The 27,751-nt window shown below is 40.8% G+C and overlaps 1 protein-coding gene across 3 annotated transcripts; it reads left to right on the top strand.

Annotated features, from left to right (window-relative positions):
- Positions 1-1,807: 1,807 nt before the first annotated feature.
- Positions 1,808-26,374, top strand: otud4 (OTU deubiquitinase 4). Of its 3 annotated transcripts, XM_088910283.1 has the most exons (22): positions 1,808-1,853; positions 3,179-3,371; positions 3,687-3,770; positions 3,885-3,935; positions 4,543-4,589; positions 5,414-5,486; positions 6,409-6,490; positions 6,912-7,059; positions 8,689-8,758; positions 10,538-10,655; positions 12,605-12,669; positions 13,068-13,168; positions 13,351-13,451; positions 13,541-13,694; positions 14,462-14,627; positions 15,746-15,869; positions 16,725-16,780; positions 16,874-16,957; positions 17,270-17,366; positions 18,701-18,967; positions 20,639-20,679; positions 22,292-26,374. In XM_088910283.1, the coding sequence occupies exons 2-22, from the start codon at positions 3,219-3,221 to the stop codon at positions 23,531-23,533; spliced, it is 3,324 nt and encodes a 1,107-aa protein (XP_088766409.1). In that variant the 5' UTR covers positions 1,808-1,853; positions 3,179-3,218; the 3' UTR covers positions 23,534-26,374. The 3 variants fall into 3 exon arrangements, with proteins under 3 accessions (XP_088766409.1, XP_088766415.1, XP_088766400.1); XM_088910289.1 differs by lacking the exon at positions 1,808-1,853 and having other exon boundaries at positions 2,949-3,371; positions 14,462-14,615; XM_088910274.1 differs by lacking the exon at positions 1,808-1,853 and having other exon boundaries at positions 2,949-3,371.
- Positions 26,375-27,751: the final 1,377 nt, after the last annotated feature.

The raw sequence follows: 27,751 nt of genomic DNA, 5'->3' as shown, positions 1-27,751 counted from the left end.
CTAGCGTCCTGTCCAGTTTGTGCCCCTTGTGCCCACTGCGTGCTGGGATAGACTCTGGCTCCCGGCATCCCTGTATTTGATCAAACGGTTAGAAAATGGATGGATGTAAAATAGCAGTTCGAAAGATTCTGCGGTAAGGAATGAAATCACAGAGAGCACCCAAGCTTGTCCAAGGAGGCGTTCCGTTAGTCTTGTGCTGCAAGGCCAGCCAGGCAAACACAGATGTTTTTCACACTGCGAGTACCGGCAGCTCCCAGCACAAGGAAACGAGAAGCTGTGCTGGCAAGTGGGCAGAAGCAATAAAGCTGGAAAACAAATCTCTGAAGACCTGGAGGGGCAGATCTGTCCTTGAATATTTTCCTTTAAAAACAAGAAGTGCTGTAATGTGTGGAAGATTCACTCGTTTACACGTCTTTGTCTTTAAAGGGGTGGACACTGTGCGGGCAACAGAGTGCGCAAGCCCAGTCCGAGGGGTTGCCGGAGTCTTGTGCTTTTCAGCGCTCTCGAGGACTTAATTATCTGACAGAATTATAATTAATAATAATAGCTTACACTTATATAGCACTTTTCTGGACACTCCACTCAAAGAGCTTTACAGGTAATGGGGATCCCCTCCACCACCACCAGTGTGCAGCCCCACCTGGATGATGCAACGGCAGCCATAGTGCGCCAGAACGCTCCCCACACATCAGCTATCAGTGGGGAGGAGAACAGAATGATGAAGCCTATTCATAGATGGGGATTATTAGGAAGCCATGATTAGTAAGGGCCAATGGGAAATTTTGCCAGGATGCCGGGGTTACACCCCCACTCTTTTCAAGAAACGCCCTGGGATTTTTAATGACCACAGAGAGTCAGGACCTCGGTTTTATGTCTCATCCGAACGACGGTGCCTGTTTAAAGTACAGTGTCCCCGTCACTATAATGGGACATTAGGACCCACATGGACCGCAGGGTGAGCGCCCCCCGTTGGCCCCACTAACACCTCTTCCAACAGCAACCTTAGTTTTTCCCAGGAGGTCTCCCATCCAGGTACTGACCAGGCTCACACCTGCTTAGCTTCAGTGGGTTTCCAGTTGTGAGTTGTAGAGTGACATGGCTGCTGGGTGAATTAATGGCTTGTCCACTGGACCCATTTAAGTCTTCATCCTCAGGTCCCGGAGCTGGTGGTGATTGACAGGAACACATTAAAGCTTCTGCCAGACCTGGAGCCGAGTCATGCAGTATGACTCAACACAGTGTAGTGAAGAGGTGCTCCCTCAGAGCTGTCTGTAATCAGAACTCACACTGGTGTAACAGGTGTGTGATGGCACTGTTGTCTATTTCAAACCTCATGTGCAGGCAGACTGGCATCGGGCAGTCAGCATTCTCCAAGTCCTTTCTCAATCCTTAGGTGTCAGCCTTGAAATGTGGGGACTGCATTGCAGATCGAGTGTACTAAAACGTTTTGCTGTCTGTCTTTGTGCATTCAAATACCACACCAATAAAGCAACTGACCTCCCTGGATAATTTTGGATACGTAGACATCTTGAAGAGAGGGTGGGTAGCTGCATCAGCATGCGTAGGCTGCAAAGGAACAAGTAATAGGTTTATTCCATGCTGAAAAAAAGAAGAAAGAGAACACAACGTTTCAGCCGTGGAGCCTTCTTCAGGTGTGAAGAAGAAGAAGGCTCCACGGCCGAAACGTTGTGTTTTCTTCTTTTTTTCAGCATGGAATAAACCTATTACTTGTTATCTTGAAGAGAGTACCAGTTGTTAGTACGGAGCGCCATCTAACGGGCTCGTCAAATAATTCGAAGGCGTTAACAAAAAGATTGGTTTTGTATCAAGGTCTGCGAGAGTTTACCTCACAGGTAAAAGACAGCGGTTTAAATATCCCTTGGAGTTTTATTAAAGCCAATATGAATAGCCAAATTTAACTTAATGTAACTACTTATGAAGCCAAGACTAGATAATTTATGAGAATTCTAATAAAGAATAATTCAACATACTCAATGTGTGTTGAGCGTTCTGGCGCACTATGGCTGCCAGGTGGGGCTGCACATTCGTGGTGGTGAAGGGGAGTCCCCATTACCTATAAAGCGCTTTGAGTGGAGTGTCCAGAAAAAGTTCTATATAAGTGTAAGCTATTATTATTATTATATGTTGTAGGAGTTTATCTGTTATATGGATGTACATATAAATTCAGATATTCCTTACTTCTGGTAAATTGATACTAACGAAAATCAACATTTGTTAAATCAGGTAATCCTGTTTTTTATCTTTATTCTGTAGCCGCGTGTGTTTATTACTTGTAATTTGTTGTCCTCATAACTATTTTTAAACCCACTGTAAAGCGTTTAGAGATGTCGTTTTTAAATGAGTATATAATAATAATAATAATAATAATAATAATAATAATAATAATAACGTTGTGATTATTATACCGAGTTACGCAACACCAGAGCATTTGGATATACAACAATGCATTATTAACACATCACCTCTTACCAGTTATATCTCCTAAACATCCTATGTAACATGAAGATTTGTTAAAAACTAAGGGATTGTTAGCTTTGTTTTCGTTTTCGTTGACCGCATTTGCTGCAGTATAGTAGAAACGAAGTTTGTTATTAGCAATATAATATGGATGTAACAGATCATATTTCGACACATTAGTACTTTATTTAAAAAAGGTGTATGTTCGTAGTACTTCCATCGTACATATGAAATAACGCACTGTGCACTATTTGCAAATTCGTTTTAGCTGGAGCCTGATTCGATAAAAGTAGTGCCATCCACTGTTGTTCTCTGGGAAATGTAGTTTTTTCCACTTCTCCTGTTGACCTCTCATTCCTTCTGCGGCCAGAACGTGCTGCAAGCCTACAACCCCCAGCGTTCACTGCAGTAATCTCATCATAGTTAAACTCGGCTGTCAAAACTATAAAAAACCTAAATGAACCCAGAAGGAAACGCTTGAAAGGTCTTCCAGATCGTTTGTAAAGTATAATTTTAAAAGTATCTGTTTATTGGATTTTCTTGATTGTAGGCTAGTGTCGCTGTTTGTTACTTGTTAAAGGTCGAAAACAGCGTGCAGACGTGCAGAATATGAGTTAGCCTCCTCACTTAAACCTTGTGGATTTTGTTTTCGTGAAAACGAAACTTGTTTCTTTTATGAATGTTTCCTCCTGGCCGCTAGTGAGGTGTTTGAGTAACAGCGCAGAGACTCAAAACCTTGAATGCACTTTAAAATGGAAAGGGGGTTGCAAAACGCGCAAACGAACGACACCAGCGCGGAGAAATTAATGGACGAATACCTGAAGTCGTTGGGATTGTACCGAAAGAAAATTGCCAAAGACGGATCCTGCCTGTTTAGAGCTGTGGCCGAGCAGGTAAAGAAAATAAAATATTACTTCACACATGACCACCATTTTTCGAAAAATAAAATCTAAAAAGTACTTTGAGAGTCTTAAAGAGGAACTCGTGGGGAAAAAAATAACACACTAGCTGGAGGGGAGTGTGGACAACGTGCTTTCTGCTCAACCCAACCGTCATGCAAAGGGGTTTAATCCTGATCAACGAAGAAAATGGGGAGTATTAAGGATGGAAGAGTTTGCATCCTTGCTGTTTAATTCAAGAGAATGTATTCAGCTGCAACTGAAGTATAACTGCTCGCAGCTCAAAACTGCTTTTTGTTTCGTTTTGAGGTACTGCTTTGCCAAAGTCGACATCTAGAAGTACGTCGCACCTGTGGTGATTACTTAAAAAAGAACAGGGTCAAGTACGAATCGGTAAGTTTTTGTTATTCTTCTTCTTAAACGCGGCTGTGTTTAAAATCGATTACACTGCCGTCAAGTCTTCAAACGTCATTGACGTGACGGGTAGGGCTCGTTTTGTCTTTGCAGTTCATCGAGGGGAGTTTTGAGGAATACCTGCAAAGGCTGGAGAATCCGCAGGTAAGGAAACGATTTGAACTATACCGCTGTTGCTGTTCTGTAGCCCCAGCATGCAAGACGAAAGCGCTGTGAAATTTTACAAGTTGCTCTTAGTGACTGACAGACATATTTAGTGTTTTTTTTTGGGCTGAGTAGTTTGGTGACACCACTTTCATGAGGGTCACTTGAAGTGTGAGAGAATTGTTGAGGACTGAAAGAGCCCAGTTTGGAATTCTCCTCGGTCGCAGATAGCCCACAGCGGATATGCCCATTAAAGAAGCCCCTCCTTCGAACATTGAGCCGACAAACCACACCTAAAACAGTGATTGATTAGCAAGGCACGGTTCTGCGTGAAATGGGACTGCGTATGTGCCCTAACCTTTTGGTTTTAGTTTTAAATAATACTGAGTATCATGTGATGTACTGTATATGATTAAGCGGTTAGAAAAGCTGTAATAATAATAAATCATAATCAATTAACATTCTGGTGGCGAATGTGTCCCATAGATTTTAGTTTTACTTTTTATTCCGGTCCTCAAGCGTGATTTGCATGATGTAACTACAGTTATAAAAAAAATGTTGGAGGAATGTATTATGAATTTCAACTATGTTGTCTTTGTACTTATAGAACTGGGTTGGAGAAGTTGAAATAAGTGCCCTGGCCCTCATATACAAGTAAGAGTTTTCTTGTGACTAGGCGGGCAATTATACGGAAATATGTTTTTCATAATTCAGTTAAGCTTAGTAGTGCTCTAAAGTGGATAGGTTATTGTGTAGTTCAAATCCAAAGGTAATTGTTTTACAAACTGTTATTTCACAACTTAATATCTTCGAAGAAACCCCTAGTGATTTGTCTCCTTTATTAAAAATACCCTACTGTGCAGTACAGGAAAAGAAGTAACAGCACTGAATTGTACATAGGATTAACACATCGACAGCCAGACCTGCACTGTAGTCTTAGGAGAACACATGGCTACAATGTTTTAGAATCTGTTTTGCAGATTTTTGAACTGAAGCAGTTTATTGATTTTCATTTTCTTCAGTACAGAGATATTTATTGTCAGTATAAATCTTATTCATGCTAAGACGGTAAGTTGGAATTACCTTGTGATACTGTAGTTAACCAAATGTAATGCAGGTAATATTATTTAATTTTTTAGAGCAATTCAAGAGAGTTGGGTCTAGGAAAAAAAACAATGAAGAAATGACCTGTTGCAGTTGTGGATTTATCTTTAGAGCACTTCAGGGCTTCCAGCTCTATAGAGCAGCTTCCTCAATGCTGCTGTAGAAAGGCAGACTCTTTATCAGAGTGATGAGAAACAATATTGTTCAAATCAGAATTAAAACAAGATTTACATTTTTGTATCAGACATAGTTGTTGTATGCTAGTGACTGAACATTTGAATGACTGCAAGCTTTTTAAAGAAAATGTACAAAAGAAAACTTCACTGTCAGTCTTTCCAAATAAGTTGAGTCAGTTTTCTTTTCTCCCCACCCAGGCATGACTTCATGATCTTTCAGGAGCCTGGAAAACCTCCAGTTCAGATAACTGAAAACAATTTTCCTGACAAGGTAAAGCAGTGCCGCCAGTGTGGGGTTGTATGACCTATGACCTCTAACCTCAGTACACCATGTTGTTGTCCTGTGGTCTTAGAGGCTGTTTTTTTTAATCAAATGCAAAGAATATTGTTATGCTTGTAGTATAATGCATACAAATATGTAAGTCCCTCTGTCCGTCCCCCAAGCCTGTCTACACTCCATTGATGATGGGGCTTTCTCCTGTTATGCCCCAAAGCTCTGTAACTCTATCTCTAAGGATATCGGAGACTCACCTTCCCTGAGCTCTTCTTTTTTAGAAGGGTTTTTACTTACCTGGGTCTGTTATATACCCCCTTTGCTCCTACCGCACCCCCATCTACTATCTCATTGTGTATATATTTTTTTGTTGTTCTGTAAAGCACATTGAGAAGCCACCTTTAAAGGTGCTATGTAAAATACGTTTTTTTTTAGCTGTCTTTTCTGAAACATACAACCTTCTACTAGTCTTGCAGCTACAAACTTTGTGACCGCACACTGGGGAGAATGAGGAAGTGCTGACAGACTCCTCCCACCTGCCCTCCTTCTAGCCAATCGTCTTTTAACACATCACAGGCCACACAGCCCTGTAGGAGGAGGGGTGTGTTCCACATCTTCCTCTTCAAGAACATTGCATGCCTGCACATACCTGGGAGGTTATGGGGGCCACTGAAAGAGCCCTGCCTGACTAATCCTACCTGCCGGTAGGGGAATCCTGGTCACAGCTGACTTATGACATGCCTCAGGCTTGAACCTGTGAGCACAGGTCCGGTTGTCCAGTTTTACAGTAGCTGAGCCACTTGGGGGGGGGGGGAGAGGCATTTGGTGTCATAGATGCAACATTTTGTTGAATCGTAGGAAGCAAAAACTGAAACTGAATGTTTCGACTTCCTTTTTCCCTGGCGACATTTTTTCCCAGGTTCGTCTCTGCTTCTTAAACGGGAACCACTATGACAGTGTCTACCCAAAGCAGTTTGAGAAAGACGCAGCTCTTTGCCAATGTAAGTGCTTTTGAAGTTGAGTAACTATAGATTGGCTGTGTCTATAAATGATTCCAACCGGTTGTATTATACGTTTATTCTTGACTGACATTTACATTGTCCACAGAGCAATTCAGATGGGAGCAATAAGTGACTTCCAGGTTAAGAGATTGCCTTGAGTTTCTGACTGTTTTTTTTTCCTGAATATTCATGAATTTATGTCCTGTCCCTGGCAGGTAACTAAGGCCTGTGCACTGATTGATCTTTAACTCTGCTAGCCTTGCCCCTCAGTCTTTCCAGGAAGAACGGATAATTCCTTTCCTTCTCTTATCAGCAGCTGTAATTTGGGAAACGTTTGCATAGCTTTGTGTAGGATGGTGTTGTAAATAATTTTGTACAACTTGCAACCCGTTAGCAATCTGACCGTGTTCTTCCCGCCCAGCCATTCTGTATGAGCTGCTGTACGAGCGAGTCTTTGGAGCGGATCACAATGCGGTAGCTGCCTGTCTTCAGGATTGCGGTGGGGACAGTGAGGGTGGAGCAGAGGAGTGCGAGAGCAGCGAAGAGTCCGGTCTGGATGATGAGGAGTGGTAAGGAGAAGGGTGGGGCTGTGGGAAGCAGGAGTATCTTCAGAAGAGCAATCCAGGCGACAGGAAGCTTGATCCTGCAGCTTTCATGTTTAGTGCTGTGTTTTTATAGTACTGTCTCACTGCTGTGACGGGTAACAGCACAACAGGAAACAGCCCTGTTAGTACAATTAGTTAACATGGGTTTTTGTCCTTTTTGTAGTGGCGGTTTACCCGATAAAGAGACAGCATTTCTTTGTCATTAAGTTTACTTTAAATACATAGTGTTTTGTTTGTCTGAACTTTGTCTATCTTAAGACCGGATGCAGTGTTCGAGCTGTATTTTACGTAGGTCATTGCAAAATGCTTTTTAAATGTTCTAGTTTTTTTTTTGCTCTGCGTAAGTGATCTTATTGTCTCTGCTATTTTTCAGATTTCCTTTATTCTGTACTTCTGTATGAATTGAATTTATCAGGCATTTTTATAGGTGAATTTCATACCTTGACCAGACCTGTCAAGTGTGAACCACATTTGGAAAAAATGGGCAGGTTGGGTCTAGAGACACTCATCAATAGTTGCTCACAAGGTTTCTAATCTGTACTTGGCAGTGGTTTTGCTAGCCACATTGCTATTTAATTGACCAATTTAATGTCAAGTACTTTGGCCTCAAGGTGCTCAGCAAGCTTGGTATTATCAAAAAAGCCTTGTTTCATATCGAACACCACAGTGATCTTAAGATGGTTTTATATTTTCTAGTTTTTGAATTATTGACCAGTCTCACTACTTAAATTGAAGCACCACTGTTTTGTTTGTTATTCATTAAAGTGTTGGTGAGGGGGAGGTGTATTTAAACAAGCAGAAAGAGTGATTGGAATATGGCTGAGTACTGTAGAAAGCAGTTGCTTCTGTGTAAACTTTGCCTATTCTAAACTGCATAGCTGTTTGGAAATTACTGATTAAACTTAAACCTATGTAGCTTTGAGCGCGTTGTGGTGAGAAAATGCACAATATACTTACCTCTTGGAGGTTACAAAGTAATTTAAATCCCAGAGGAAAATCACTCAGAAAGTAAGGGGCTTTCTGCTGGTTAAACAGGAGAGCTCTGTTGTCATGACGACAAGCTAAAAAGACAGGTGTTCCCCATGTTCGGCAATGATTGAGAAAGAGTAGCTTCCTTGGCAGATAATAAATAGCAGGTGATGAATTGCTTTTCTCTTTAGTTTTTATTTTTATTAGGTCAAAGCTTGAGTAAATGTCTATTGATTATTTTTCTATATGTACATTAAGGTAAGGAAAAACTTAATATTTCAGATTAAATTTGTTTGCTTTCTGTAGGAACTTTGCAGTTCATTCTGGATTGGATATCTTTTAATGTCATAATTCTGCTTGAAGGGTTAGCCCGTTCTTTCGAGACATCAGCTTCAGCGTCTTCAGTAGCTGTGAACTGATTGTGTTTTAATGGTATGCTACCTGAAAGATGTATTTAAACAGGACATACTTCACCCACAGGAAAAAGATATGTTTACTTGCAGATTTTAGACCCTGAAATGTTTAAATACGTAGGTAAATGAAACGCAATAAAATGAAAATGGCAGAAGTATTCAATTAAAGTTTCTTAAACTAATTTAAATCTGCATTTTTTTTTAATAACAGGCCTGAAGTAGCAGCCGACACAGCCCATATGAACAACTTCAAGTCTTTGCGAGGACGCCAGGTTCACAAGGTGCATTTAACCTAGAGGAGACGCTGTGAAGTGCTTTGTTTGCACAATCTTATTATGTGACACTTGGTTGCTTCTTGTAGCCTTCTACAGTAATTGTCTCAGATATAGACGTATATGTTAGTAGCCATTACTGTATTGTTTCAAGATTACTCTGACAAGTAGCTTTGCTCAAAGTTTTTTTATCTTAATTTGCCTTTTCTTGTAAAATCTAAACAACTAGAAAAAATGATTTGTTTGAGTTATTAATATATGAAAATAAACTAAGCTCTTTGCAAGATTTGACTAACATAATGTTATACAACAAGTATAAAGTTGTTGTTCATAAGAATATCGATAAGGTCAAAGGTATGTCTGGAAAATCCACATTCTTTACCTCTTAAGAGCTTTATAGTGAATTTTGATTGCCATGTGTACTGTTATAAGTTTGAAGTTTAGACATATTTTAGAAAACAATGTTTACCCTGAAACCATCCATATTATGTGAGAAGTATAAAATAACACAGTGGGTTACCAGTCCAGATCCGATTAACTAAGGTAACATTTCTCAACCTTTTCCATTCAATTGCACGCTTAAATTAATTTAACAAGTTTGTGGCACACCTCCACCCTCCTCACAAAACACATTATCATTTGCCTTTAAGTGTAGCTTATCCAGGCAGAAACCGTGAACCTTGGAGCTGTGGCTCGGCCTCTGTCAGACTCTGTTATCACATCTGTCAGATTTGAAAAGCTGAACTCACGCCACACACAGCACAACACAACTCCCGTACGATCAGGGCTAGAGTGTGGCCTCCGTCTCTTGTATACGCCAAACATGCAACAAAACACTGTTAACTCCTCAAACCTAGTAGATACACCCTTTGATTTATTCATTTATTTTTCTTCTGTATGACTTCCTGTAAGTCGCTGGCATACCTCTGAATGTGTTGCAATAACACTGGTTGAGAAAGCATGGCTACGGCCCATTACTGACACGGGAATCTGTATGAGGGAGTCCTAGCAGGGGCCTGCTGAGCTTTTACAGATCACAGTGAGCTGAATGATTTTGGCTGCAGGTGGTCATGGTGTGATCATTTGTTTTTTAATTATGTCTTTGTTGAAGACGACGTATGTTAATAGTTTTTACAAAAGCAGTGCCCTCCCTGTAATGTCTGTGCAGCCACTAACCCACACTGCTCTGGAGTACCGTACTACCTTGGTACAGACATGGTGCTGTATAAATCAAGAAGGACCTGTCCATACCAATTGCTACCTGCATATGTTGTGGAAGTGGGGACCCCCCAACCTAATGTAGTCCATGCAACCTGAAAATAGAAACCATAGTCGAGCTCTAATGCCGTGACTAACTTCATCCAGCCACTGCAAAAGAGTCCTTCTAACCTCACTTGCTGAGGTCATTTGCACAAGGAGTATCCATATTGGTGCGGTTCTTAAAACAAAGCTTAGCATCCTGAAGTATTGGGATCAGCTCAGTTTCAGGATTGTGTGGTGCCATATTAAACGGGTAACATTCTGTTATTGAGCATACAGTTCAGACTGTGTCTTGTGGTCTAGGTCTTAAGCATTTCTTTGCCTGTAAAGTGACTGTTCACTTTTTGTCCAGGTGAAATTGATTCTTCATAAGTGACAGTACTTGACAATGAAAGTTTAAGTTTTGGTTTACAGATCCCTTCATATCTACCACTGCTTTTGACCCCTGTTGTTAAGATTTAAATCTTCTGAGCCGATTACCTGTTCTTCTCATCTCTTAAGAAGGTATATCATTTTTTTTGTCTTTAGACTTCGGTGTCCAAGCCACATCCTTCTGCCCCTACCTTGCCTAAGAGTGTCCGTAACTCTCTCAACCCCTCGAGCTATAGAAATATTGAGTACAATGTGTGGATGAGGTCTAAAAAAGGTAAGAAACTCTTTCCACTTGTAGGTCTCTTTTAATGATGAATGTCTTACTGTTATTACATTATTTAGAGCATGAGGTCTGTGGCATGTTTTCTGTGGATAGTTATTAAAGTATTATTATGGAATGCATTATCCCCACCCAATAAGGAATTGCAAATAGTATTTTCATGTCTTGGCTTGGGGTGACTGATCCTGTGACCGCATACGGAACAATGAGCAGAAGCAGGCAGACTCCTCTGAGTTGCTTATCTTCGACTCTTTTGTCTTTTTATGCACCACCTAATGCACAAACCTCTACCAGAGCGCCAGTTGGTGGGAGAGATAAGACCATTGCTTATAGCACTGTGTGCCTGCAAGAGGCCAGGAAACTGGACAGTAGGGGCTGTTGTGACAACAGAAGCTGGGTGACTGATCTTAAACCTTAAACTTGGTGGCGTTCAGTAAATCGTTTGCATCTTCACTGTGTTGAGACGGTTGGGAACGTTGTGTCGTGACTAGGGGTCAGCAATGTCAGTAGTTCAGGGCGCCAAACAATCTGAAGATTCAGTCTGAGTGTTGACATGGCAGGCAAGAGAAACATTTTTGTAGGATGTGGTTGATCTTCATATACAGGTAGGCTCCTTAAACTGCTCCACAAAATCCTGTATTAAAAATTTTATGGAATATGCACTTTGTGTTAGATATTTTTGACATGAACTATTGAATGCTATATCTGTGTTGTATATGGCAAGCAAGCACGTTAGTTACTATTCTTAACACTTTTCAAAATGATTATGGTCTGAGTACTGGCTTGCAAACCTAGCTACAGTGCTTAAAGGCATGAGCAGTAACAACCAAGATGCACAAATTAAAATCAGACCACTTTCTACTGGTTTGCCATCCATAATTAAGTACTGTATCTACAGGCAGAAATGTCCTCATGAAAAGTATGTTATTATATGTGACATTATTGTTCAGTTACCACTGGATGCATTCTCTGCTCACAAGGTTTTTCATATCGGTATCGTTGGATTCAATTATTGAGAAGTCAGCACTGAGAGAGTATATACACACAATAAATGTGAAATATGCCATTTCAATAAGGCTCTAAAAAGGTCTTGGTGTGCCAGGCAAGACATTTTCACGTGCCAGTCTGGCCAAATAGAGACCAGTGATCACTGGCCGACTGATCACGACTCGCCAAGACCCCCAGAGGTTGGGTGTATGAAATTGGCCAAGGCGTCTTTGGCGACGGTAACCTCGGGGGCATGCCTGGTGTCTGCGGTCTTGCAGTGTTGTTGGACAGATGTAGATGCCACTCTTGCCTCTCTCTGGCTCTGCATAGCATCTATACCAATACAATCACGTGCAAGGGCTGGTCATGACGGTCAATTTCAGCTCCTTGTATCAGGGCATCGATTTAGACTACCAAAATTTACGTGAAATAGAACGAAGTTATCTTTTATTCCCCAGTTATTAATCTTCACAGTTTATTTGTTGTAGTATTATATTTTAATCGTGTATCTTGTATCCCCATTTCATTCACTAAAACATTTTTATTTTTCTATATCTGGATTATGAGAAACGTGAAGCTTCTGACTTATTTTCTAAGCTTATGCATGTATGTTTTTCTTTTGTATGTTGTATTATTACATGTATCATTCATTGTGTATGTTTTTTTATCTTACTGCAAAGCACGTTTTCCATCTGGAATAATAATGGAATTAAGAAAGTGGACTCATTTTTCATAAAAAGCAGCAGGACTGACCACCACCTGTTTTGGAGAATTTGCGCAGTGCCAAGTTTTGAGCAGTGAGCTAAGCTGGTGATTCTAACTTGTGGTCCAGAAAAAGGAAAACCCTTGGCAATTGGAAATGTAGGGAATATGTATGGTTTTGAAAATCCTGCAATAAGGAGGAAGATGCTTGGACAACCCCAGTTGTAAAACGTGTCTTTTTCTTGTTTTTCCAGCTCAGCAAAACCAAGACTACCGCATTGCTGCCGGAATGCAGTTCAGTGTTGGAGACAAATGCAAGGTGTGGAAGGAAAACTATGGGAGTGGAGATGAATTTGTGTGGTTCAGTTTTGCCACGTGTGCTCCTTACATTATCACCACTAATGGCCGTTTGTGATGAAGTAGAAATAAAAAAAGATTTGTTTTTTACGTACCTTAACTCAAGATATTAATAACGCAGTGTTCAAGGCCCTGAAAGATTACACTGAAATGTCATGAGAGAGAGAGAGATCTGAGCAACATTAATAGTACATATGATATGATAGTACCACAGATGAAAGTCTGAGTGGTTATTTTCTGATTCTCTAAAAAAAAAATTCATAGTGATTTAATGATTGGTATTCGTTTATGTTAAAAAACAAGTATTGGTCTTTTCTGTTTTGTAAGAAACCAGATTTGTTGTTGATCTCTTTGTCTTAGGTGTGCCTGGAACACGATGGAGAATTCTATAATGCATATATTCAAGAGGTGTGCCCTAACAATGGGCCTGTGACGGTGTTTGTTGAAGAGCTTGGAGAAAAGTGAGTATTTTAGAGACCCGAATAAACAGTTGAGAACTATACACATAATGCAGGATTTAGCAGGGGATTTCTGTTGAACCCGGTGGCTATAATATCTCTGTGCATGAGGATCTGGGAATCGCGGTGACACGTTTGTAAAACGTCCTTGTGTGAAAAGAGTGCTTGTCCCCTTTTCTTTCAAGGCACACTGTTCCTTTGTGGAACTTGAAGCCCCAGGCCTGGAGTTCAGTGGCAGAGAAGGGAAGAAGAATTCCGGCAGTTAATGGACACAGCCAGCACTCTGGTAAGGAGCCCACGCTTCCTGTCTTCTGTGGCATGCACCGGTTTTTAGTATCTAACAGTTGTTCCGGTGAACTTCTGTTCCTAACGCAGATAAGGACCACCGAGGAGCACGGAAGTCTCTGAAAGCACCTGCGAAGCTCCCAGCAGCAGCTGCTCTGTACAGCCAGCAGGCTGTCCCCGCCAGAGGCCAGCAGCAGCCTCCTGTGGAGGACAGAGCACTGGGCAGGCCCTGCTCCTCCCAGAGGTCAGCGCCTGCGGTGGTCTCTCATTAGCTCCACCGTTTTCTGTTCCGCTTCGGAAGAGTTTCAGGACTGCAGCCAGACCTGTAAAGGCAATCCACGAGGATTTTTTGAGAGTCTCTTCATTGTTGGGGGGGAACTAAGCTCCTGTGGCTGATAATTTATATATTGACTACCTCCTAAGTTCTACTGAGGCATTTCTGGGAGAGCCTAATTCAGTCTTTATGTGCTTGTTATTTGCTTGTTGTCTTGATCCCCAGGCTCAGTGCCACTATTTAGAACAAATCTGTCTCAGACTTTGAGGTTAGATTGAGGTTCAATTGAAAGTGTTTTTCAGCCGAACTTGTGGTCGATGGAAATGTGCCATAAATTCCATGCGCTCGGAGAGAATGCACCTCACTGTTTTTTCTTTAAAGAAAATTAGTGACCTGAACGATTTGAAGGCGTACATGTTTGCTGCTAGCTGACCATAGATCCTGAATAGCAAAGTAACATTTGAAATTTCTCTGATTTTCAAAAGATGGATTTGAGTAGATGTGATGTTCAGAAACTGTTTTACTATGTTTTCCGAAGCTGTTTGAGTGCAGACTGACAGTAGAATTATTCTCCTTTGGGTTCTTCATGCACATTTGTCCTGATTGTGAAAAGAGGCACTGATGGGGAAAGGTACATTTTCAGAACTCAAATGTGAGGCTCACTTCGCAGAATGGTTGGTGTCGTTTTTTATTTCTGCTCCTGCTCTGCAGAGATCTGACTGTTGCTGCTGTTACAGGAAGTGTGATCCGGGACAGCCTTGTTTCAAAGCAGAGGAGGGACTTGGTGCCCCATCAGTCCAGGAGCACCTGGCCGCAGCCACAAAGACAGAACCCTGTCAGGCTTCTTGTGACAGTCTGCATAAGGATGAGCAAAACTTCCCAGCGCTTAGTGTTAGTACTGGTGTAAGATCCCCTCCCCCACCCCAAAAAACTAAATGTATTGTAGTCCGCTGTGTAACTGAGTTTTTAATAAACACCCCGGAGGATCACATGGTAGAGGAGGAGGCTACTCATTAGAATGCCCGCCAAGCTGTGCTCATATTGCCAGCCCGCATAAATGCCTTCTCTGCCATCTTGCCTTCTGAAAAACTGTAATTGTTGCAATATTCTCATGAATGTAAAATGTGTACAGTATCTTTAAAACCTCCAATTTACATAATGAAAGAAATTTTGCAATATGCACGGCGCCATATCGTGTGTTTCAGAACGAGGCAACAAAACTTCCAGTGACATGAAGCAGCCCTATTTTCCAATAGGGCTACAAATTACTGAATTGTAATTTAGGGAACTGCAGAGCAGTTATTTTATTTAGAGTTAGAATTGGCATTGAGTGCATTTCATACCACAATGAGAGTAAAATGTACACAGTAACATGCAAAACCTCCAATTTATATTGCAAAATAGACTAAATTTCCAGTTATGCGTAGTACCATATTGCCATCTTTGTCTGGGATTCAGAATGGAGCAACAAACCTTCTGGTGACAGTGCCATTACATTGTAAACAAGCAGGCTTGTGAATACATCTCTTTTAATCCAATAGAAATATTGATCTCAACGTCGAGATGGTTTTGCCAGCAAATACTACTTATTAACTCTGCATGCAGATCACATTGGAACATTTGTACTGTGAAATGTCTGATGCACACCCTGTACTTATTCGCTTGTACATCCCATTACATTAGTCTTTACAGAAACTAGTGAGCAGGAAGGGCCATTTCATGTCTCAATTTGCACGAACTCTCGCTCTCGTCTGTAGCAAAACCAGCGGTTTGCAACAACAATGGCAACCATACAGAATTCTCACAAAGTTCACTATTTTGTGCTTAATTTATTTCGTTACCGAGATTTAATAACTGGTCTGAAAAATTGGAACTGCAGTTTCCCTTCACTCCAGTTCAGTAGAAAACCGTTACTAGCTTTAGAAAATATGCATTTGTTGTTTTTTTTTTACTGCCAGAAAAATATAAAAAAAAGATTTTTAAACTGCCAACCCATCAGACTTATATCTTTTCACACATAGAGACCAAGTGTTTGCCAAGCTGCCACTCTGCCCTCTGATGGTGCCAGGAAGCAGAGCCCCCAGGCTGCTGAGAAGCAGAGCTCCAGACGCCGCCTGGACAGACAGGACCAGCCCAGGGAGAATGGCAAGTTGAATTCAGTCTTTTTCACTCACACTGGCATCTCCAGCATCAGAGGACCTGAAGAAGCCTCTGCATTAACACAGTGAACCAGGAGTTCTTAAAAAGCATCTTACACTGCATTTCCCATTGCACTCACTTGACCTCAGCTGAATGCTTTGCTTGTAGTGATCAATTAAATGGTGAACTCAGTTATTTTATTTTACTAATTAATTAGAAAGTCAGGTCAGAGTACAGTGCGGGGCCTAGATCTATTTAGATTCTTTCTCTCCAAACCTAATTTCCCATAGACTAATTCATTTGTTAGAGTTAATTTTTAATAGGTTAATTAATTTTTCCTGAGACTACTTTTAAAGCTTAAAAAGTGTAACGTTTGCTGGTGGTTGGTCTAACAGTTTATTCAGAGATTCAGGAGTATATCTGCTTTTGCGGAGTTCCACTACTAACTTAATTTTAGCGGTTCAATTCTTCTCGGAATATTTGAAGTCAGAATAAGAAATTGATGGTTTTTCATAACATTGATGTGACATGTTCTCAAGGAATCAAGAGTATATGAAGGCAACATTTGTTAATAGCAGCTAATAAGTAGAATACACTAACTCTAACCCTGGCATGTTGGCTGTTTTACATAACACATCTTAGTTGACGATTAAAACGAATTCATTGTTTAAAAGTGGATTTCTAGAGCGTACCACTTCTTTATTTCCTTATTTATTATTTGCCATCAAATGAAGTGAAGACGTTGTGCTATTTTTGATGAAAGAATGGGAGAAACTGAACTTGGAAGTAAATCCACTTTAGAAGCTTTTATACCATCAGCATAATTCTGCAGTTTAAAAATTGTTTTAATTTTCTGTACAGAAGCGAGAAATCCATCTCCTAGATCTGTCCAGAAAGGAGAAAAGAATAAGCCTTTGGTAAGTGTCTTTGGGCACTGTAGGAGGAGAAAAAAAAAACTTTTTTCTGGTGGTGGTTGTGGTTTCAAGAATTTTATTTTTATTAACTTCTAGAAAAGCAATGCTGGAGAGTGCCAGAAGGTGTCATCAGCCACTGAGCGGAAAATGAAAGCGCAAAACTCTCCCTCTTCCCAGCAGGTGTGTTTCCAGTATTCCCCACCCATTTTGAGTCTAGATTTTGTGTGCCTTAAGCACTCTGGGGAAAACGAAACCAGTGCACAAGCAGAAACCACGCACCCATGGTGGGAAAGGGATCAGAGCAACCTGGAGTCTATCCTGGGAGTATAGACAAGGCTTTTTTTTTCCAGAAGCATGTTTTTTTTTCCTTCTTTAAAATGTTCCATTCTAACATTTCAGTACAGACACAGTTCTGTAATATTTTCTGTCCGGTCGCGTGACCTCCCGTCGGGTTTCTCAGCTGCTCTTCTCTTTCCCTCTACACTTCTCCAGAACACAGAGCAGCCCAGCTCCTCCACGAGACGGGCCGACCCAGCCCCCAGCCCGCCGGCGGCTCTGCCCCCTCAGCCTCCTGCCTCCGGCCCAGCAGGTACTTACCCTCTTCCTGCCGTCCAGCTCAAGATTGTCAATTACACAGGGGTATGGGGAAAGACAGGCTTGGTGAATAAAGCGGTCTTCACTCACAGCCTAACCTTACTTTGGATACATGTAACCTTACTTGATGGTTTGAATGTAAGGGATATCATGGTCCTGGAAGACGTGTTATTGGATTAGTTCCCGATTTAAAATGGCATGGTGCACACAGACCAGCCGAACAGAAGGGAATACTGGCTGACTTCTTACGTTTCTGTCCATTCTTGGTAAAGATCATGGAAAGCTGAAGCTTAACCTGGAGGCATAGAAGACAGGATGGGGACTAAATAAAATACTAAAATAAAGTAAAATTCTGCTGCTTTTTCTTCTTGCGTGTCAGGCTTCATAAATGCATTAGTGGAGTTTTAAGTTTTTGTCGTAAACCTATCCCAGTAAGCTGCGTATAGCAAAATGTCCCACAAAATCCAGGCTTGTTAACCAAGTCATCAGGCATGCTAATGTGTGGAGATGTTTTGAAATAGTCGCAGAATAATCTGAGTTCTGATTGGAAAATCACAGGGATATTGCACTGCTGCAGCAGTGACTAGGAGAATTCTGCATGAAGGAAACCATTTTCCTTATTCCTTTTGTGACAAACCTGTTGGCATGTTGTAACAGGATCTTTAAAATAGTCGGGTACAGGCCAACAAACAAACCAAACACTCAGCTGTTAGTTAAAAAAAACACCTTAGTGCCTTTAATTCCAGTGCAGGGAATTAAAACTACAAACCAAACACCAAAACAAAAGCCTCTGCACCTTTTTGACCTGCTAACTAAACTTCTTCCTGAAATAAGCTAAATTGCTTACTGGCCTCAAAACAGTACACAAGTCTCCCCTGATACTCTTGTCAGTATTTCTAAAATTTCCCAAAAGCTCCCAGGTTCCTTTGAGTTCAGTCACCAGTCATTGAGTGGTACATAAAGGGGTCCTGTGTTCAGCCCCACAGACAGCTGCTATCCACTTCCACTAGGTGACACTGGAAGCCTTCTCTTCCTGCTCTTTTAACAGTCACCTGACCAATTGGATTCCTGCCAGTGATCAGGTGACTGAGAGCAGCGGCTCATTCCCCCAGAGGAATCTGGGAAACGTGGTCCCTACAGGGCTATGCTTACTATAAAGTGATGCTTAGGCGGTTTCGTTGTATGTATATGTGTTCCACATTAAAAATAAAGATAAGAAACGCAATGTTTCAGCTGTGGAGCCTTCTTCAGGTGTAAGTTTAACGCAGCCTATGCATGCTGACGCACCTACTGTACCTACTTGAACTATTTTTTTTATATGTACCATAGGTGTTCAGCAGCCGATGGGTGTTCCATCAGTGTCTCCTTTACCCGCTGTGTTGCCCGAATACCTGCCCCAGACTCGGGTGAACACCACCCCTGTTCCTCCTCTTCCTGTTCCTCTGCATGCCGTCAGCCAGCCTTCATTGCCCTTCCCTCCGCTGGCATACCCCTACCAGGACCCCCTGTATCCTGGATTCCCTTTGAATGAAAAGGAGGAGAAGGTCCTTACACCACCATTCTCCTACTGTCGGAACGGGGACGATCTTCCAACAGGCGAGTGTATCACCCTGCTGAAGTAGCACCTGTTTCAGACGTTTTGGCACATCTCTGGCGGTATGAGCTGGGATGCTTGAAATCTGTTCGGGTGTCTTTTCATCTTGTTACGCTGGTGTACCTTGTGCAGGCGGGCAGCTGGGTTCTCTTGTTTGAATGGAGTTGTTGGATTCTGCGCAGTCGAATGAATCGATTCAAAAGATCCATTCGCTTGATTCATCAGGTCTCTTGAAGGGAGCAGCAGGACTGAGTCGAGTCAAGTCGGTGAACGAAATAGTACTACTGCATGCTCAGGGAATTTACTTAAATGAGGCTTGAGCATTTATGTTGCTAAATGAAAACTAAGATTTAATGGAGAAGTGATGCTCTTGTTAGTTTTTTTTTGTCCCATTTCCACATGGGAAAGGCGTATAGGTTGAGAAACAATTATGTTTTTGTAAAAATCTTAAAGGAAATACAGTATATGTACAGTTACATTGAGGACAGCTTATCCTGTTTATCACATAGTTGTTTTTTCCCCCGAGTTAAAGTTAGCAAAACATTATTAAAAATATAAAAAAGATGCTTTTTATCACAAAACTGTGACATTAAATTGTTTATAAATAAACAGCAACACGATTAAATTAATGGCAAATACAGAAAATAAAACAGCAATATGAACACATCAAATCATGCTAAATCTTTGACAACAGAATAATAATAAAACAACACTTCTGTTTAAATACTGTAGGGCATATTTGCTTTTGTAGTCAAAGACAGTGTATACATTATTGACACTTCACAATATAGACAAAATGGTGTAGTAGATGTATCTAGTGTTTGTTATTAATTTAGACTGCTGTAATTCAGGAATTTTTGCAATGATGAGTCAATATAACAGTCTGAAATGAACAGCAAAAGACGTTCTTACCACACGGCACTCAAATCCCTTCTGCTCATTGATACAGAGGCCTTGTGTTTCTATGGAGTTAACCACCGAGCTCTTGCCCATTGTAAATGTACACTGCACTCAATTCAAGTTTCCAAGTTCCTCTCTTTGTTCTTTGAGCGGCGGTTGGAAATGAATCATCTCCTGCATTGACTCTCTTGGCTCGATGCTCGATTTGTCTCTCCAAGCCGAACGATTTAACAAATCAGATGAACTAATCATTCGGGAAAGAATGAATCGGTTTTGAATTTGAATCCATCTGATTTGGTGAAGTTATACATTCAGATAATCTAATTGTTCGCAAATGGCTCTAGTGTTTTGTTTCCGAACCCCAATTAAAAAAACAACAACTGTTTAGTTACACAATTAAAAGGTGGGTAACAAATTCTCATTGATCACAAGATCTACTGTTTTATTATTCTGTAATCATAATTATGGAATTGAATTAATTGTTTGAATAAGAAATTGAATATCAGTTCAATCTGCTAATTTGCTAATCAGTGCTAATTTGCTAATTGAATGTAAAACCTGCATACGTGAGCACTTGTTACCCCTTGCTGATTTAGATAAAAATATTTTCCTTATTTTAGTACGTAATGCCGTGAGACGAAGGAAAGATGGTAACAAACACTTCATGACATCTCAAACAGCACACTCTGGTGCCAAGCCCGTTTAACAGTATTTGCAGATCATATGCGAGGTTCTTTTTTCTAACCACTTTCATGTACTCTTTATTTCAACAGATAAATCCATTCTGAGGTTCTTTTTCAATCTTGGTGTAAAGGTAAGCTATGTTGAAGAAACTCCTCTTTAGATCCTGAAGTAGGAGACGATTGCATCTGTGGTCTCTGAGCGCTAATTTGCTACACAAACGGCAGTAGTCTCCTGTGCAGGTTGGTGTTCTTTGTCTTTGGAATCGCGCATCGCCAGAAATCTGATTCTTTTTGCTTCTCATACTTGGACAAATAAATGACAAAGGTAAGCGCACTTGTTGGTATAAACTAGGGGCTGGCGACCCGTTTTATATCACGTGCCACTTTTTCCATGGTTAAAATTGAAAAAAACATAACCCATGCCACTTACTATTAGCTGGTTTTAATGTTTAAATATTTTACAAAAATATATTAAAAATGTATTTGACAAATAGATTACAATCACACCTTTAATTTACAACCGGTTTTAATCTTTTAGCTGCATATGAATAGCACCTCGCCAACAATGTCACACATATGCCACTGAACACTTCTAGCTGAGAGAAGTGTGTCTCTAATTTTAGTTAAAATATCACTTTTGTTGGCAAAGTCTTCAAACAGATCTTCGGCGCATTGTGAAAAGCTGTTCTTCAAAAAATCCCTGTAACTGGTTTTTGTTTGCATGCAGTACATCACGCCACTGTGTAACGTGACTTACTTGGACTTCAGTCTATCAAGTTTTATTTATCAATGCACAATACCGCATACGGCGGTGGTTGTTGGCAATGAAATGCTTTTCCCTGCAAGCTTGCCAAGAAGAGATAGGACAGATGTTGATAGAATTATATTAATATAATACATTAATGTTTTTCATGTCTTTTCAAAAACGTCAATAAACATGTAATAATTCAATAATTATGCAATTAGTTTCATAAACTTTTTTTTGTTCTTTGGCATTTGACTCAACCTATTTCTTTATTGTCCGGCTGTCAGCTGTATTCATATGTGAAATTGATTATTTGTGTTTTGTGTCAAAGTGTCTAAAAAAAATAGATGTCTCTTATACAACAACATGTCTGTCTTTAACTCTCACATTTTTCAAAGGGTTAACTTACAGCAATTTCAACAGTTCAGCTGAAAATGTTTTAGTCATACATTACTTATTAGACTTACGAGTTTTGTAGTATACTTAAAGAATATCGCTAAGAGGTCAAGGCAAGAATGCTAGATGAAACGCAACTGGAAACTCTAGCCTAGGCGTTGTCTGCTGCTTTAAGTAAGGACATGTAGTGTACCAAGTGGCCATGACGTGATTCTCATCTCTTAGCTGTCACACCAGACACTGGAGGCACATCGACACCTACGCTCTCCAAGGATTTATGTAGTCTGATTTAGAATGCAGCAAGTCAACCCCCACAACAATTAAAACGTTTTCAGTTGTTTTGGTTAAATTACAAATGTCTTGGTTGCCTTATGCATGCCATGCAAAAGCTCAGTGCGTGCCAGAGGTTGCAAGTTCCTGGAATAAACCGATCTTGCTGCAACAAACGACGTATGTGTAATACGTCAAGTTATGCATGTGCAACAGGTGTGTTGTGTAATGTTTCGGGATGTATTCAGATGTACGGAAGCGCTGTGTGTCCATAAAAAAAAAGTTTCCCAAAGAGAGAAAGTTTCTTATTTCATCTTCCTTTTTTTAAACAGGCTTATAGTTTCCCTATGTGGCCACCCCATTCCTACATCTTGCCCCTGCACCAGGCCTATCTGAATGTCTACGCCATGCAGCCCAAGGTGCCGGATTCCACCTCCTTCTCCTGCCCGTGGCTCCCTGAAGCTCCTGCTGCGCCCTGCGCGGTGACCTCCGCAGCTCCCGCTGGGGCTGGGCTTGAGCACCCCAGCCGGAGCCCGCCTGGGCTGGCTGCTGCCCACCCTTCGGGTCGGTGGGAGCCAGCGGGCGCAACGCAGCCGGCGGCTCAGACTCCCTTCCAACCTCCCCCTCCTGGGGCACAAGGTAGATTGTGTAGTGTGCCAGAAGTGTATAGCGCTCAGCCCGGTGTCCCACTTCCGTTTGTACACCCCAACATGCCAAGACCCTACCTGGGAAACTACTCGATGTATCCGCCAGTCCAGCTGGGATACCCTGTGCAGAGGTTTCCCAACGGAAATCCCACCACTATGGCAAACCTGCAAATCAGTCCTGCTGTTCCCCAGGAATATGGAACAGCAACTTTGACCTTTGGTGAAAGCGTTCTTGGCATTCCCCCTGTGGCTGCTAAGAATGATGAGAGTGAGGATGCACAACGTGAACAGCTCTTCCCAACACCTGTGCCCTTGGTCGAGGTTGCAAAAGAACAGGTTACTTTGCCCACTGAGGATCGGGATTCTTCTGTAGGTGCCTTGAAAACCGAAGCTCTGCCTGTGCCCGAGAATGAGTGTATCCAAAGCAAAAATGAGGAGGAGAGCCTTTCAGCTGTGGTAACTGGGAGTCAGGCAAGTGAGACTGGGAAGAGCAACGCCAATGAGGCTAGAGGGACAGAAAGTCCCAAAGAAAGAGCAGGGGCAAACTGGGGATACGAGCTGGGCACGGAGAACCCAGAGGCTGTAGATGAGGATTACGAGCGCAGTGAGACCATGCCTAGAAGCGGCAAGTCTTACTATGGTCGCTCATTTAGGGGAAAAAGAGGCATCGGCATCTATAGGGATAATAAATGGAGGGGCCCAGGTAGAGGTTATCGAGGCAGAAGAGGACTGGACGAGAGGAGGGAATACAGCTACAGTGAGGGCAGATCTGTAGAGACACGGGATTACCAGAACACCATGCGTGGAGAGAAGAGTGGCCGTTACAGGGGCAGGAGCAGAGTAGCGAGATGGAACAGTAATCACGGGGGTGACCGAGATTCGGGCTACGCAGGGCTTGACCGTAGGAATGTGACTCCAGACCAATAAAAACAACCCCATTTTTTTTTTTTTAACTGAAATCAGCAGTGATTACCCAAGCTTCTTGTATGCAGGAGACCTGTTCAGGTACTACTTTAAAAAACTTCCATCTGATTTCTTCACTTCCAGGGACAAGTCAGATTTGACATCCAAATGTGAAGTAAACCTAGCAGAGGTACCGATACAGCCCTGCACACGTGCTGAGTGGTCACCTTAATTGTGCTCAGTAGGCCTGTGGTGGCCAGGTCTTGGGCTTGATAGCCACAGGACCTGTCCTGCTGAGCTCTCCATGTACCTGCTTATTTGAACAAGTGTCTTCCTAGTGAGTGAAGAGGCATGTGTCCTGGAAGGACCTGTGATTTCACTCTACTATAAAGTCACAGCCAGGGTTTGTGGGAGTAAGTAGTAGCTATATAGAATTTACTGTGAGCGTATGGGCAGAGTCAGTTATATTTGTGATTAGGTTTTCTCTTACCTTGGATTAGAGAAGGTTCATTTTTCCAGCTAATTCCTGCAGTTGTAATCCCATTTTGGATAAACTAGTTGTCTCACAAACTAGTAGCTTCCAGGAAGTGATGAGTAAGTGATTCTTCATTTTTACAAAAAGGACGAGGCCATTGTCAAAATTCCAAGGTATTAACCTTTGCTATTGACCGCCATACTGTTAGTAAAAGTTGAGTAGAAGAAGTAGTATACCTTAAGCTCTTGTAAAGTATGTTATATAGCACTGAAGACTTGGGTCAAACTGTTTACAGTGTTTCTTGAAATAGTATTGTTTAAAACCAAACTGAAAGCCATAAATTCAAGTTTAAATGAATATCCTGTTTTGATATTTCATGGCGCTGTACTGAAAGCCACCCCTCCAGCATATTTCTAAAGAGTATCCTAAAGCTCAGTCCATAAATCGCAATAACCTCCCAATATAAAATGACAGACCTGTGCTTTTTACTTTCTGCATTCTACACTTTCTACCCTTCAGCCCTAGTAAACATTTTAGGTTTAGAATGTGTTGTGAGATTATGTATTTGTAAATATAAAACAAGAATGTACTAGTAAGCCTTTAATCTCTGTGCAAGCTCCATTGTAGCAGGCTCTTTTTATCATTACAATCTGGTGTAATGAGTACCTTCAGATGAGGAGTGTTTGGGTGAATCGTTTTTCTTTAGCCTGCCCTGGTAAACCCCTGTATTATTTATGTACATAAATGCATTCATGCTTTGTTACTCCTACATCCCAGCTGTCCTCAATAACTGAGCTAAAATATCCTGCTGTGTTTGGATAACCAAATAACTTGAAAGCAGTAGGCTTTCTGTTTTGTCTACTGTACGTTTGGATTTCTCCTACAGTTTCAGGTTAAATTATTTTTTTTTGTCTGTGATGTGAACTGCTTTTTGTTATAGGTTTACATTTTAAAAATAGTTTGCGTATAGTTTGACTTTTAAAAATGGCATTTCACAGGTTTTAGGCTTTTAAGTTTGTGGGTGAATCTTGACTGGATTCTTTGCTCATGACTGAATGTTTTTTTTTTAACTTTTTTTGAATATTTTATGGGATTCTATTTATAAGTACTACCTCTATCCTTAATAAACCTGACCGCTAGAAGAAGCACAAGTGCCTTCATTGTCTTCTAAGTTCAGCAATATCAGAGATGGCACTTTCAATTTAAAGGGTGTTTTTTTTTTATAAAGCTGAACACGGTATACAACATTGAGTCTGTGCTCCATTCAATTACACAAAAGTTGCATTTTATTCACATACTTTTTTTCGATGTCCAGTGAGGGGACATCAATGTTAAATAGGACTGGGATATAATGGGCATGTTTGGATTAATTAGTTTTGCAAGTTAGAGATTCTAAAAGTCACACCTGAAAACTATGCCTGTGCTGTTTTTAATTTAAAGTTTTTAAAATGTTCAGAATGTACTTGGAGGAAATGAATGCACTTTATCCACTTTGCTTTTAAAGCAGTGTAATCACTGTAGATTGGGGTTCCTAGATTGGAAAGTGCCTGGATTCCACACATTATGTCTTGAAGTCCATAAAATGCAATGAGAAAAATACATAATTTTTGAATAGATGCATATAAACTACCATATTATTTCTTCTGATGTGCAAGGCTAATTTTCCCAGATATATTTCTCTCCTTTCAGTAATGACTGGTTTAGGTGTTACTTCTTTGAGGCACTGAAAAAGCTCCTGCACAAGCTCCACTGCCCTGACTAAAGCATCTCTCTGCCCCCTGCGTGCAGACCGCTCTGCAGGCTTTCGATTCCTTTAGCTCTCCTTCAGGTCCCAGCGTTCCGGATGTACCAGGTGTGGTGTCCGGCTGCTCTCCAGGCAGGGCCATAGCTGTATTAACTGGAAGTACAGTATGTTGAGAATGCAATGTGCTGTGAGCAAACACTGTGCCAGCACTCCTGGGATGCTCTGCTGAGCCAATCTGGTATTTTTTGTTTTTGTTACATTCTGGATTTTTGTTAGGTGGTTCCCTAGAGAATTGCTTTAGTGCAGTAAAACATAATTTTGCAGTTTTCCTTTGGCAAGCTGCTTTTTCTACTGAAATAAGTCCTCTTTGAAGAATCAAAGCTTTAAAAATACTTAATGACACCAAATTAAAGGTGAAAGCATTTTGTGCAATAATCCTAAACATGATAGTGTGCAAAATCAAATATACCCGTTTCCTCTTTTGTCAGTGGTTTGTCAGTTGACAATTTCTTGTTCTTTGCTGGAAGCACACATTTCATTTTATTTGCTTTAATGTGTGCATTTGGTTACTTTTTGTAAGATGTATGCGAGTTTTTGTTAATGGTGGTGTTAGCGTGATTATTCAATAAACATTTGTTTTCATCTCCTCTGCCTGAACATTTCTTTTGTCTTGATGTCACCACTATAAGGGATGTAGAATATTCTGTACTTCAACATTCAAGTTTTTTATGGTTAAGAACACAAGAAAGGTTCGCAATAAGGCTGTTCTTGAAGAATTCAGAGGAATCCACTTTTACAGAAGATCAGAACTTCTAGAACAAAGGAGAATGAAAATTCTCCAAGATTAGAACTAGCCTTTGTTTTCTCTTTAAAATGATCAGTGAAACATGAACCAGAGGGCACAAGTGGGAACTGCAGGGGAAGCGCATTAAAAAGTGAGAACGGGAGGTGCTTCTTTACCCAAAGAGTTACTGGAGCATGGAACAGCCACGCGGTTAAAGCCGATACATTGCTTTGCTTTAAAAACGCGTGACTAAGATCCTTGGGTCAATTAACGTTTTTTATGTATGTCCTTTTAAAAAAACAATTCTTTAAGGTGGAGTTAGATAATCTGGAAGCCTACCCTATTCCAGAAAGCATGAAGAGTAGTCATTCAAGGATTCATGTCACCAGATTCAATTATATTTGTTACTCATCTGCCAATGGAAATGGGGAGAGTCCAGCAAGACAGCTGAAAAATATTAGGGGGATAGTTTCCTCTAGAATATATTAGTCATTGATTTAAGTAGATTGGAAAGCAGTCATGAGTGTAAAGACTTTCCATTGTAACATTATCTCGTATTTCAAAGTCCGCTAAATGTGAATGAAATTAAAATGACAGGATTCAAAATGTCAAAATACCAAACCAATTTTGTTTAATAACGGATTTACTGTGTGATATTTTTAACCAGAGAGAGATCGGTTAAAAAAAATTCTTAACAAGCACAAAAATGGCCACTTTACTGTAAGCATTACACCGAGACACACCGCATACTAAGACATGAAGAGAGCCCATGTGAAAATACCCAGAACACAAATCTGTGAGGTCTGGAGAAATTTGGAGTGGAAACATTTAACGCCATTGACATCTTGAATAAGTGTGCTTTCAAAATCTCCTTGAGCCATACTGGACTGTGAGGAAAGATTTTAAGCCTGCTTACCAACCCTGATTACATAGCTGTGTTTTCAAATTACCCATCTGATCTCCAGACTGCTCTTCTCCAACAATATTACAATCTTGTTGCTTCATGTAAAAAATTCTCAACAATCTTCTCACTGCAACTGAAAGTTTGCCAGCTATGGTCAAGTTTTCCAGATGTCTCATAACTCTCTTTAGCAATTAGAAACAAAGAACCTCTGCACTTTCTCCAAAATGAAGCATATTAAAAGTTTTGACCATTCACCGAGACATTCTACATGGTTCCAAAATGGCTTAAACTGACCCACTTTTTACCTTTAATATGTATTTAATTGGCATTCACCC

The sequence above is a fragment of the Atractosteus spatula genome, chromosome 1 (genome assembly GCF_055471065.1).
Source record: "Atractosteus spatula isolate fAtrSpa1 chromosome 1, fAtrSpa1.hap1, whole genome shotgun sequence".
NCBI lineage: Eukaryota > Metazoa > Chordata > Actinopteri > Semionotiformes > Lepisosteidae > Atractosteus > Atractosteus spatula.
The sequence above is the reverse complement of the archived record's forward strand: the minus strand, read 5'-3'. Positions and strand labels throughout refer to the sequence as shown.

What these genes read in the sequence shown, in the direction of transcription:
- otud4 (XM_088910283.1), top strand. Translation starts at nt 3,219, where the DNA reads ATGCACTTTAAAATGGAAAGGGGGTTGCAAAACGCGCAAACGAACGAC. An exon ending in ACAGGGTCAAGTACGAATCG is followed by an intron (nt 3,771 to 3,884) that starts GTAAGTTTTTGT and finishes TTGTCTTTGCAG; the next exon opens with TTCATCGAGGGGAGTTTTGA. An exon ending in CGCTTAGTGTTAGTACTGGT is followed by an intron (nt 14,628 to 15,745) that starts GTAAGATCCCCT and finishes TTTCACACATAG; the next exon opens with AGACCAAGTGTTTGCCAAGC.